Source organism: Hippichthys cyanospilos, chromosome 2 (genome assembly GCF_059441005.1).
Source record: "Hippichthys cyanospilos isolate Australia breed blue-spotted pipefish chromosome 2, RoL_Hcya_1.0, whole genome shotgun sequence".
NCBI lineage: Eukaryota > Metazoa > Chordata > Actinopteri > Syngnathiformes > Syngnathidae > Hippichthys > Hippichthys cyanospilos.
This window is the reverse complement of record NC_142370.1, coordinates 31,495,229-31,507,905: the sequence shown is the minus strand read 5'-3', so window position 1 is coordinate 31,507,905 and position 12,677 is coordinate 31,495,229. Positions and strand designations below refer to the sequence as shown.

Here is a 12,677-nt window from a genome sequence, read left to right as displayed (position 1 = left end):
TGACCACCTGTGCTCAAGGCTCAGCCAACAACCAATCAAGTCTCCTCTGTCAGTCATGTGACATTCATAAGCTGAACTGTGATTGGTTGATAAGCCTGCAACTCGTGATGTCATTTTGACAGCAAATGAGATTTTTTTTTTTTTTTTTTTAAGGGTTGATTTTATGTGAAAAAATCAAATTAAGTCATTCAATCCCACATATGGGAAATTTTCTGGTACTAGAACATGGAATTATAGCTAAAATATTTACTTTTTACTGCTAAAAATGGCTAAATGGGTAGAGCATCCTTTTAAATGCCACAATGATGAAGTAGTTAGTACCTATTGTAACACATCTAAACCACGCATCCAATATTCTGCCACTTTTAGCAAATCTCAATTTCATGAGCTCATTTTCAAGTTTTAAAAAGGAAAAATGATCAAATAAATTTGATTTATTGCCCAGCACTACCTACCTCATTGTATTTAAACAAGTTAAAATATAAATAAAAGACACATAATGATCAATAACAAGCCCAGGACACGAAACAACAATAATATCAGTCAGGTTAACTTCATTACATTATAATCAAATATTTCATCCTGCTTTTGTATGAGATTTATTTTTTATTGTGTAATTGCAGCAAATGTACTTCAAAGCTAATAAAAGACTAAACTAAATAAGGGAATTGTTTTGCCCTTTGCCTACTACCTTTCATAAACAAAGACAAGTTTGGATAAATACTTAAGTGACCTCAACTGATGTACGCCATAAATCTTATCATTTATGAACATACAAACTAATTAGGCAAAATGCATTGCATGTCTCATTAGGTGTTTCATGATTCCAGATGCTCCTGTAGATAAAGGTTTACTGCCTTATCACAGAGCATCAGCAGTAAATCATCTAAATTAATTGCGCCCCTACAAATGATATACAATGCAAGAGCTGCATCAAATGTTCTGCAAGGAGATTTCTTCCGCATTGATTGTCAAAGACATATTCAATTTTAAATACATATACCTATATGTTATGTGTCATAAGGAGATCTTAAATATTTTGGTTACGTACCTCGGTTATGAGTCAAGGAGCTGTTATGAACAGAACTTATTGTTAAAGATACGCCGAAATGAAAATGTTCGGCCAAAACCCAAAATGAGAAACGCTTGGCCGAAAAATGAAAACCAAAATAAATAAATGGACCATTTAGTGTAATTAAACTCATTCAGTGCCACGGACGAGAATTCTCATCTTTTAAAATAGTAATATCAATAATAAATAATACAATTCTGGTCAAATACGTTTTTATATGGAGAGGAGCTGACACCCTTGACTAATGCTTGCTAATATAAGCCAATGGAGCACTGTAGTGATAACTGTGACCACTGGATGGCAGTGTTCCCACACTATATCAAAGATAAAACCTACAAGCAATTCTAAGTAAGGAAAGGAAATACATATTTCATATGATACCACCCATATTTACATGGACATAGCACACAATATTCTGTTGGCATTGAAACGTGAGTACAATTATTTCCGTACTTGAGGAACAATTACTTAAGGTCCTATAGTACTTCAACACATAAATAGTTGTTTACTTTAGCATTTAATACAGTATTTTATTCGATATACGACGAAGACATGCTTCTTGAAGTACCATAATTTCGTCATTTTAATAATACACCATATGCTTTTATTGGACAGCCATGTCTAAAGATGGTGGTAGATTTATAAACGTGTTTTTTTTTTTTTAATTCACCCTAATTGAAGTAAAAAAAAAAACAAGGGGGGGTCAACTTATAAGCGAGGTGGACTTGTACAGTACTTGGAGAAATATGATTATTAAAAGTTATCGATTAATGACTAAGAGCCATTTTTAGACCTTAGCAAAATACTTGGGGAAAAAAAATGAAGAACATTAACTATCTTACGCATCTTTGGGATTGAATGAATTGAATAAAATATGACACCCCATCATTCTTCTTGAAATATCTCACATATTACCTGTTATTAACTTTTAACGGATTGACACGAGTTTTTTTTTTAAAGCACGTTAAATACTTGCATGTTTCCTTTGCCACCTGTAAAAATATCAATTTTTAAGTAATCATGAAACCTAAATCATTTGTTAGCTTGACCATTTTCACAGCCGCAGTACACAGCAAACAACTTCCGCTTAAATACCAAGCTAAATTTAGCTCCATCAGGTCCAGCATTAAAAAAAAAAAATAAAATAAAAAAAAAAAACATTACCTCATTGAGAGTCATCTTATTATTTTTTATTTTCTGCGGCCTGCTCTTCCACGTTCTCCCAAAGAAGTACTGATGATTTCTATCAAAGAACGTCGCTCGCAGCTGGTAGGTGGCATCAGGTTCTGCCCCCGGGGTCTCCTGTAAGGAAGGAAGAACCGCAATTAGTATATTTGAAGATTTGATAAGATATATGGACCATTGCACCAAAAAAATGGAGGCAGTGAGTTGAGCACTAAATATTCTGAAATTGCTGCGCTAAGTTCACTTTGATTGACAAAGTTTGCAAGATAGATTATTGACTACTGTCATATTCTGTTCAAAATTAACTGATTTGGGGATTTTAATTACTTTATTGCATTGGACATTTGTCTGGGAGCATGAGATATAATACAAACATGTTTTGGAGTGTAGTTTTCACTTTTTTTTTTAAATGAAATTTCTATTCCACTGGAAAAGATGATTTGGAAAGTATGAGTTAATTGTTTTGAGCTATAAATCAATGATGTCTTTAATATGCGCCAAAAGTGAGGGAATGACTGACAATTTAAAAGGTATGAAGGTAAATGCATGGTTCCCTCAAAATAAGTCAAATTACAGCCATTATTGTCTAAACCACTGGCAGCAAAAGTGAGTACACCTCTATGAGAAACTGCCCAAAGAGCCAATATTTTGTGTTATTTTCTAGGACTCGCATCACTCTCCTGAGCATGGAGTTCACCAGAGCTTTAGGTTGCCACTGGAATGCTCTCCCATTCCTCCATGACAACATCATGAAGCTGGTGGATATTCGAGAGCTTGCGCTCCTCTAGCTTCCGTTTGAGGACAACTCAGAGATGTTCAATAGGGTTTAGGTCTGGTGAATGTTTGGCTAGTCCATCACCCTCACTCTCGTCCTCTTTAGCAAGGCAGTTGTCATCTTGGAGGTGTGTTTAGGATCAGTACCATGTTGGAATAATGTCCTATGGTGCAACTTAGAGGAGGAGGGGATCATTTTCACCAAGGGGTGTAGTCGTTTTGTTGCCACTGACTTCATGTTAATGGTTGTCTTCTGAGTAATTTGGAGAAGGAACAATAAATTTGGGTTAAAAAAAAAAAAAAGTCCTATCTTCAGAATTGTCTCATGAAACGATATAATTTAATATGCAAAAAATGCGATATCTCACAAAAGTGAGGACAACGCCCACTTTTGTGAGCGTTAAAGTGAAATTTGTCACCTTGGATCGATGCGCCGCCGTGAGGCGAGTCAGCGTGACTTGAACGCCGTGAGATCGAGTCAGGTGGTTGTCCACTGCCCGGCGTACCATCTGCCCTGGCGGGGGAATCAAACGTCCCCTCTCAAACACGTCCTTCCAGCTGTCCGCCATAGACAAGAGGTCCTCGGTTTTTACCATACTTCTAGCATAACCGATACAGTGCAGTGTGCTCTCCGGTCGGTAGGATCACGTACGTACTGTATGAACGCCTACATAACTAACATTGGTCCTTGTTTACGCGGGCAACCCGGAGGAGAAAACTCTGAATGAACACGTTTATCTGAAGGAATCGTGGTTTGTATTCAAAAAATAGACACAAGGGGGGCAGCCATTTTAAGATTGGGTCATACCATCTTTTGCATGGGTGTCAACGATGAAATCAAACGTCGCACCACGAATATTTAGTCACGACGACAGTGTGTATACCAAAGAGTAAGTGTAAAACCTCGTATTTCAATAGGTTATTGATCTATTTTACAGTACAAATTAACAAAGAACACATTTGGGTGATGGTTGTGTATGTTAGCACCACCTCGTATTTGGTGTCGCCTGTCACGTAGCGTCGGTTGCTGTGGGAACAATCACTGCGCTCCAAATCAAAACGCTCTCGATGGCTACTGACAGTGAACATGATTTTCCTAAGATATTGTTTGTTGCAAATATAACTTTCAATTCTACTTTGTTCTCGTTAGTTAATTTTATATCGAGTCGTTCACCATAGTTATACTTTTTACATTGTTTTCTTGACTCGTTAACTTTCGTTAATGAGTAGCATTCGTGAATGTATTAGAAGTAGTAGTTTATTCATACACATTAGCTTGGCAAATATGTGTCGTTAATGATAATTCAAAAAAGAAAAGATTGTTCGTAACAATAGAATGACGACATTTCCGGAATAGCGAATCCTGCAAACGGGAGTTCAAAGTTCAAACTAGTCATGGGCGGAGTCAGCAATGACGTGTGGACCTATCACGAGCGGGTTGGCCCGCTCACATTATATGTCCGTGTGCCTGCCATGTTGGATGTGGCAGATTATCCCATTCAGTTTCAATAATGCATACGCACTGGAACCAATGCGCGCCAAACACAGCGTGGCATATTAGTTTAGATTATAAAAGTTATTCTCAAAAAGTTTTGATTTGATTTAAAATGTACTTTATTATATAACAATATTTTAAAAGTAATTATTCTGATTGATTTATATGTAAGGACCAAATAACTATCATATATTTTTAAATGGGGTTTAAGAATCGTGTATGAGAACAGTTGATGTATTTCCCAATCAAAAGAGTTATTTTGTATTGGAAAAAAAGTATTTACCCCTTAATGTGGCCAAAGTTGAAAAACATTTTGAGAAAAAAAAATCACCCTTTTTTAGTTATATTTTATTCTGCTGATTTTTTTTCATACATCCATTCCTTGACGATGCGAGAGTAGAAGCTGCCACATACAACATGGCGACCAAAACGACGTACAAGTCGACGCGAATTGCGCTATCTCGGTACGGTACATTCGTTTGTTTTCCTGAGAATGATTTGAAAACAAGTTCACGAGAATGCAAGTACTGATAGACAAGAAGGCGCGCGGATAATCGGCCAAATGGTTGGGTCGTACGGGAAAAGCAAGCCTTTTAAAATCAGAAGCCTGCACGATAATACGAAATACGGAGTTGCAGCGAACGACGTGAAGGAATTGCTCAAAAAAGGTTGCAGCTTATTACAGGTTTGTCGTTTTTCCGGTTTCGTTTTGAACTGGACTGTTATTCTTTATTATTATTATCTCAACGGAGACCATTTAACAAAATAAGCATGTGGCAACCGCAACTACTTGTATAAACATGTCCAAAGTTGCGTACCAATCAAAACACACACTTGCATTAGGCAAACTATTTCTCTTACGACGGACTTCCGCGAGGAGAAGTTGTGCGTACATTAAATGGCGAATAACAGAGTAGTCATGAAGATTGTAGTAAATACTGGACTACGTCTGTCCAGTAATTCCAGGAAAAACTTCATTTTCATTTTTGCCTTGATTTCAATTTTGTGTTTTATTTTTGCAGATGCCACTTTCCGGCGCTCATGTTTGTTTGTACGCAGACGGCACGAGGGTGACAAAAGACTTCTTTGCAACTTTGCCCGACAATACGGAACTTGTTCTCCTCTGCAAAGATCAAATATGGGGCGGAGGTAAGTGAAAGGTTCGACCTTAACAAATTCTGCACCGTGATGACATCTTAACGCTTCTCTCAGTTGTGTGTGACATTGCACAATTGCTGAGCCCGGACCAGCACACAACGAGGCTCGTCCAAGCGGCAAAAGACCTCCTCTCGGATGAGAAGTCTCCCAAGAGGCGGAAAATTTTGAGTGACCTTCTACGAAATCTGGAGGACAGATCTGAGCTGGAGGGCAGAGATGAAGATGAAGATTGGTTCACGGGTGAGGAACAAGGACAGTTTTGTTTGTTTGTTCTTGTGTTTGTTTGTTTTTTTTCCTTCACCGTTTTCCCATCCCAAATCACAGAAAATCAAATAACAAAATGTCAGGCAGAAAATAATAACAGTGCAGAAATCAATAGAAGAAACTTTAAAACTTGGCATTTACCAAAAACAATAATTACGCGATTACTTAATTACCTAAAGTGATTATAACGTTAGGACTCAATCCATTGAGTAACAGCCATTCATCGCCTCTTCTTTAGCAAAACACTTGGCAAAAAATTTGACATTTTTTTCTAGGGCTATGAACGATGTACTCGCCAAATGTTTTGGAACCGATTTACTTACTGGTTTGGTCCGAAGTCAAAGCAGATGTTTGCAAATGTCTTATTTTGATTAAACACAAACCACCATTATAATTAATTTTAATATTATATATTAAATGTAATCAGAATCTATTATTTTTTTTAATTGTCAATTATTTCAATAACCAATAATCGATTCAATAAATGAATTTTGACAGTTCTAAATAAACAATCACAGTAGCAAAACCATCAACCCAGAGATGTGGGTTTTAGTCTGTTTTTGTCTTAAGAGCAGATGGGATTAAAGTCTGTATTTTCACTCGTTTTAATAGAGCAAAAACATGGTTTTCGTTTTGTTTTCCACCCAGGTGTGGAGGCCCGCTTCAAAACCAAGTCTGCCTACTTGAAGTACAACTGCGAAAGCAGGATAAGAAGCTACATGAAAGAGGCGAGGCCCATCAATCCCGTTGCGGCTCCGATGTATACGTACCATAAATGTTTATCGGCCCTCTTTACAGTTGGACGAAGCCATCAAATCTGTGCCGAAAGCCAAAGTGCGAGCGCGGTGTTTGCAAGCGTCGGAGAGTATCTCGCGGATGCTGAAGACGGACAAATACAACGGCTGCTACTTTGACCGCACTCAAAAGGAGAGCCGTCGATTGTGTACCCCAGAGGGTTGGTTCACCTGCCAGGTACCCGAGCTGAGCGTTGTCATCTTTGGAAAGACGCGGTCGCCGATTTCGTACGCTTTCGTCCCCAGGGCTCTTTTGACCAGGCCAAGTGTACGTCGCTGCACTCCATCAACCCGTACGGCAGTAGAGAGAGCCGCATCGTTTTCAGCACGTGGAATCTGGATCACAGGTTTGCCATCGCAACTGCACCGACGATACAATAGCAAACGTTTCTGTTGAGTTTGAAATGTCAAGGCAAAATAAATATGCCTACTGAAAGAAAAGATAAGTAAAGAAAAGAATAAATCTTGATTTTCCCCATCCTGGATGATTATCATTTCAATGGGAGAAATTAACACAATAAACATTTATTTAAGGTTTCTAATTTTTACAAAACCAGACTCTTGTCACAGAGATTTGTTTTGAGTAATTTTTGGCGAAAATGCAATGGGAAATTTTCATTTTGGGATTTCCACAAACACAACCTCAAGGTCTCAACTTTCAGGTGCCAAAAGGATAAAATTGTAATCGAAGGGTGTGAAAATAAGCGATTAATAAATGATGCGGCCCATTAAAGTATGAATGAGCCAAAACTTGTAACACATTTTTCTCTAAACAAGCGTCTTCAAATTGCTGTCACTTCAGTTTTTGAGCTACCTCCATGTATATCCTTTAGAATAGAGAATTTAATGTAAAATTAGAACATTTTCAGAGACATAACCCTGATTTTGTGGAAATTGTTATTATTATTATTAATAATTATCGTCATAATTATTGTTTTTGGTTTTCTTCTACCAGTACCCTTTAACCAAAATTTTGCCTCTCCATTTAAGAAATGTTATATTCTATCCCTATTTTCCCCACACAACTTTATTGTTGTTTGTCTCTGTGATGGGCAACATGAATCAATCGTCATTTTTTTTCAGTCCTCTAGATGGTGCTCTTGCTATAAAGATGCAGCGGAAATGTATTACAGTTCCATTGCACTAGCCTTTAATTTTTAACCAAAAGCACTATCTAGAAAACTAAAAAAAAAAGTGTTTCATGAGGCTTCATTTTCCCATCGCTATTCTCTGTGCCATCTTGCAGTGAATGCAAATGCTAAAATTGAGGGAAAAATCTTCAACTTTTGTTCGTCTAGGATTGAAAAGAAGCGTACCGTAATTCCCGCCTTCCTGCAAGCGCTGCAGAATCACACCAGCGAAGACATCGATTTGACCTACTTCTACAGACTGCTGTTTACACGGGACAACCTGAAGCTGGTCCACATCGTGTGCCACAAAAAGGGAGCCCACAACCTGCAATGTGACCCAAACAAGATCTTTAAAAGAAAGCACAACGGGAAGAAGATACGCTTGAAATGAATGCATTTTTTGACAAACAACAAGATAACCTCACTTTTTTTTTTTTAAACACCGATTTTATCACAAGGAATGACAAAATGTCACTTATGGCGACTTCTAATGAGGCAAGAAAACATGAGAAATCTCCATTTGTTCTTCGTCTTGGCACTGCAATGTTTACTGCAATAAATGTGAATACAGACTGCTGAGTTAGAGACAATCACTGTTTGAAAGTTGCATAGTACAGTATGAAAACTTAACATTCAGCATGAATAAGGCATGGAGTTAAACAAAGAATAAAAACATCGAAATGACCTGATCAATCTGATCTTCACTTTTTTTTTCCCACGTTTAACAGCGATGAAACTCACAGATGACTTGATCAGAAATTGACTTCTTCTAATATCTTTTGAAAATATATTCTGTATATCCACACAAGTTAAACAAAGTGAAAGCAGGCCAAGTGCCATTCCAGAAAAGGAATATGAACACAAGTATCCAAAACAATTTTAAATCTTCATTTTTGAATCAACTCTTGCTGTGGCTACTCAAAATGCGGCATCAGTCCATGTGATATCTCACAAACAATGATGTCATCTCTTTTAGAATTGATTATTTGAATAATTAGACAAAATTTCATGTTTATTAAGCAATTACGGTTTATGAGTATTGTTTAGTGGGGGAAAAAACAAGAATTAGGCAATGCCACAGGAGAGACTGAGGTTAAAATCACCGAAACTTTTGAAACTGAGATAGTGGTTTGGTCATTGTTTTCCAAAATAAAAGCATATTTGCACATCTTATTTTCACTTAACACAAACGTCTGATTAAAAGAAAGACCACAGAAATCAGAACAATTACATCCGAGAGGCTGAAATCGGAGGATGTCGATAATTTCAAGTTAAACTCTATGCTGTTATTAAAATATTCACTTAATTTGATGATCGATTACTTTGACAGTTTTATCGTCATCCTATTGTTACTAAACACTGCAGTCTGGCTTTTATTATGTTTTCATTTACTAGGAATGGCGAATTATTAAAAAAAAAAAACACCTGTAATATATTATTAAACACTTTAAATATGTTTTTTGCTCAAAAATTCAACACGCAGCATTGGCGGAGTTTGCATGTTCTCCTTGCGTCTGTACAGGTTTATTCCAGTTGTCTTCCACTATCCCAAAAACATGCATGGTAGGTATGTTGCACATGCTAATTTGCCCTTTGTGACCGTGATAGTTCGTCTCTGTGGCCTAAGATTTGCTGGAAACCAGTTCAGGTGGACCACACCTACTGCCCAAAGACAGCTGTGATAGGCACCAGCAAGCTCTCAAGCCTTTGAGGACAAGAGGTTAAGAAAATGGATGGATGGTGAATAATATTTCTATTGCACTGGGCTTTATTTTTAAACGAAGAGCACCATCTAGAGGACAGAAAAAAAACAAGTGTTCTACGAGGTTTCGTTTTCCCATCACTATTTGTCACTGATGACAGGAGGCTTTTAGAGACATTCTTGAAATTGATTGTCTTGCGATCCAGCTGGTCAACAGCGGAAATAAACATCCAGCCCGCCATACTCACGTGTCAGAGTGGGATGTTACCTCAAATGTCAGCGGCAGTTCCCAAAAGCTCAAATTGCCTTGGCGCTTGATGACAAATGACATTTCTTTTGGCCACTTTTGCTAAGTTGAGAGGTCCTTGATGAGAGTTTATTTTCACTAAGTGCCACCTCTGTCTTCCGTTTGTTTTTGTTGGATACCGGCATCCTGTTCGCCCTCGTCGCTGTCCTCCCTGGCAAAGTAATGTCTCCTTCTGTGCTGTTTCTGTTGACGGGAAGACGTAGATTTCCTCTGTGGAAAATCCTGCCAGGTGGAAGACATTTTTTTCTGTCATTTCAGCAACATCTTGAAGGGAAACTCGAAAAACGCAATGCGCGTACCTGTACGGCGTCCAGATTTCCGAAGAACTGCTCCACAGGAAGAATCTGGTTGCTGTCGTCATCGGGGAACATGTTTTTGTCCGTTTCGGCGCAATCCATGTCCTCGGGCTCAAGCGCGTCCTGTCCATCGTACCATGAGCGTGTGTCCATCCGAAGAGCAGACGTGAAGGCGTTCTCTTTTCCCTCCAGCCCGTCCAGCAGCGGAGATGCTTGGCAACGCCGCCTGCCTGCCAAGTGGACGCACTCGCAGCTGATGTGGGACTGTCTCTCTGCGTCACCTGCGGCGCTGCTCTCCGCTGCTGAGTATGTCTCCTGGCTTTTCGTGCATTTCCTCCTTGCGGCAGAACCCTGTGACCCAGATAAATGATCGGGCTTTGGGTGGTGGAGCAATCCTTTATTTACACTAACACTTGTGGTGATTGGTGTGAAGAATTATCATTTATTTAGCCTCTTCTCATGCAGGAAAACCACAAGGCGCTAAAGTCGGCTTGTGGTACGATTGTTTTACTACAGACTACTGACTGCAAATCTGAAAAAGAACATTGAGTGTACATGCGATGTAAACAAACCTTTTGGGCGTGCGTAGACTCAGACACATTCTTCCTTTTTCTGAGCTTTACGTCGTTGAGTTGACCAGGCATCTGCAATAAAAACATCCGTTTGGAGTAGCTAGTAAGCTTGTTAGTTTTATTTCATCGAGTATTTTATCATTCTAAAGCACTTTGCTGATTACGTTGAAGCTATGCTGTCTTAAATTGAATCTCATTAATTGCTGAAAATAACAACTGTGGAAAGAATCACAATAAACTGTTGCGATGTCTCGCTGCATTCAGTGAACACACACACATACTCATATAAATCCTCTGAAACAGGATCACATGAGTAGCCCGCAGGACTTTTCTGCAAATAGCTTACAAGTGATAGAACAAAGACATTTTCTAGGAATTTTACAAACAATTATACATACATTACATTTATATTACATACTGTATTACCCTTGATTTACATATTTACTCCAGTTTCTTAATCATTGTGAAAAATCCTTGACATAATAGGCATCTTCACATAATAGGATGCAAAATAACCTGTAACAATAACACTATGACAGATACCGTGTGCAAATTTGTCATTTCAGAAATGTGTTTAAAATTGATAATCCTTCAGATTACTCAGTACAAAAATAATAACTGCCATTTTCAAAAAGGTTGGTGATCCCTGTTTCAAGCACTCGTTAATCATTTTTTTTTGCCTGTTAGTAAGGTCGTTGCAGTCACAAGCATTTTATACAGCTATTATCAGTTTCCTGTTTCACAAACATTTCACTTTTACGTTTAATAAAAATGTCAACAGTTGGCTACGTTATGCATGTAAATGCAATATAATTTTGTCCAGCAGATGTCACCCTAGCCAATTTTTGTTAAACGCTTCCAAACGAGTTAATATTACAACACAAGTCCTTTTACATTGACTCAGACTTTCAAGAGTGTGGTGGCTCTCCAGACAGATTCGTGTCAAACGCTTCTAAAAACTGACCCATTCCAACACAATTCCTTCGGATTGAGTCAGTGGTTCCGAAACCTTTGTTTTTTTTTTCCATGACTCGTTACAAGCATTTCTATTTAACGTGTGGAAATAGTGTCAGTTAGTCACGTGACCGAACCTGCTCTCTCGTCAAGCTAGCTTGCACTGCTGTATTTTTCTCCCCGCCAACAACACCGGAAATGACAAACAAGTCAAACTTGAACGCTTTTCCGTTATGAAAAGTGTGAAATCGAGTCGCCGTGAATTCCTTAAACGCTCTGGCTGTCAAGTACTCAAAGTCACGAAATTAGCTCGAAGCTAACGAGGGGGACTTTACTGAACTGAACTACGCTAATGATTGAGGAGCTCCAGTGAAGCAAACGCCGCTGAAACCAGCAATAACCTTAAACGACCTTAGTTGTGACTAAACAATGACAACTGGACACCAGTCTTACCTTAAAAAACGACTTGACATCCGACCAGCAATGTCTGATGTGATGTCGTTTCCTTCGGCTCTGTCTAGTGATCGCTGTCCTCGAATAGCCTTGACAACGCCTGGGCTTCGCGTATTTCCTGCAGCTGGGGTTCACGTTCGGGTTGCAGCGTGATGACGTCAGACGCGGACTAGCGTGCGTTTTCCCGGAAGTGATGTATTATCTGTCTTATCGGCGCTTTTGTGGTAACCAGCTGCTCTCGCAAGTTAAAAAAAAAAACAAAAAAACGTCGCGACTCTAAAACTTTTTACACAAAAAACAGTGTAATAAGTAAGCATGGGCGAAAAAAACAAAGATCGAGGTCTATTCTGAAGTACATTTAATTATTGTAAGCGTTGACATGATACGCATTTTGAACAATGAAACTGATCTTCAACACCCGTGTCTGTACTTATAAATCAAAGAAAAAAAGAAAGGATATCAAAATTATGAACGCCACTCAGGGGGCAACTTAAAGCATAAAATCGTAGTTTTTAATGCGT

General features: G+C 38.5%; 3 protein-coding genes across 4 annotated transcripts in view; 1 reads left to right on the top strand and 2 right to left on the bottom strand.

Moving 5' to 3' along the window:
* nphp4 (nephronophthisis 4) overlaps window positions 1-3,825 on the bottom strand; it is a 143,783-nt gene extending 139,958 nt beyond the window's left edge. For both annotated transcript variants that reach the window (XM_088403771.1, XM_088403778.1), the window contains exons 1-2: window positions 3,451-3,825; window positions 2,237-2,374 (exon numbers count right to left, since the gene is read on the bottom strand). In XM_088403771.1, coding sequence (XP_088259897.1) covers window positions 2,237-2,374; window positions 3,451-3,627 — 315 coding nt within the window. In that variant the 5' untranslated portion in view covers window positions 3,628-3,825. The remainder of the gene's footprint in view (window positions 1-2,236; window positions 2,375-3,450) is intronic.
* Window positions 3,826-5,004: 1,179 nt separating this feature from the next.
* Window positions 5,005-8,565, top strand: dffb (DNA fragmentation factor, beta polypeptide (caspase-activated DNase)). The gene is made up of 7 exons (XM_088403790.1): window positions 5,005-5,211; window positions 5,549-5,675; window positions 5,739-5,924; window positions 6,597-6,676; window positions 6,747-6,920; window positions 6,989-7,089; window positions 8,041-8,565. The coding sequence occupies exons 1-7, from the start codon at window positions 5,089-5,091 to the stop codon at window positions 8,261-8,263; spliced, it is 1,014 nt and encodes a 337-aa protein (XP_088259916.1). The 5' UTR covers window positions 5,005-5,088; the 3' UTR covers window positions 8,264-8,565.
* On the bottom strand, window positions 5,024-12,309 carry c2h1orf174 (chromosome 2 C1orf174 homolog). Its single transcript, XM_088403801.1, has 7 exons — window positions 12,157-12,309; window positions 10,750-10,821; window positions 10,181-10,528; window positions 8,059-10,103; window positions 6,914-7,103; window positions 6,719-6,827; window positions 5,024-5,887 (listed from the first exon to the last, which is right to left on the bottom strand). Exons 2-4 carry the CDS (start codon window positions 10,819-10,821, stop codon window positions 9,960-9,962), a joined length of 564 nt encoding a protein of 187 aa, XP_088259927.1. The 5' UTR covers window positions 12,157-12,309; the 3' UTR covers window positions 5,024-5,887; window positions 6,719-6,827; window positions 6,914-7,103; window positions 8,059-9,959.
* Window positions 12,310-12,677: the final 368 nt, after the last annotated feature.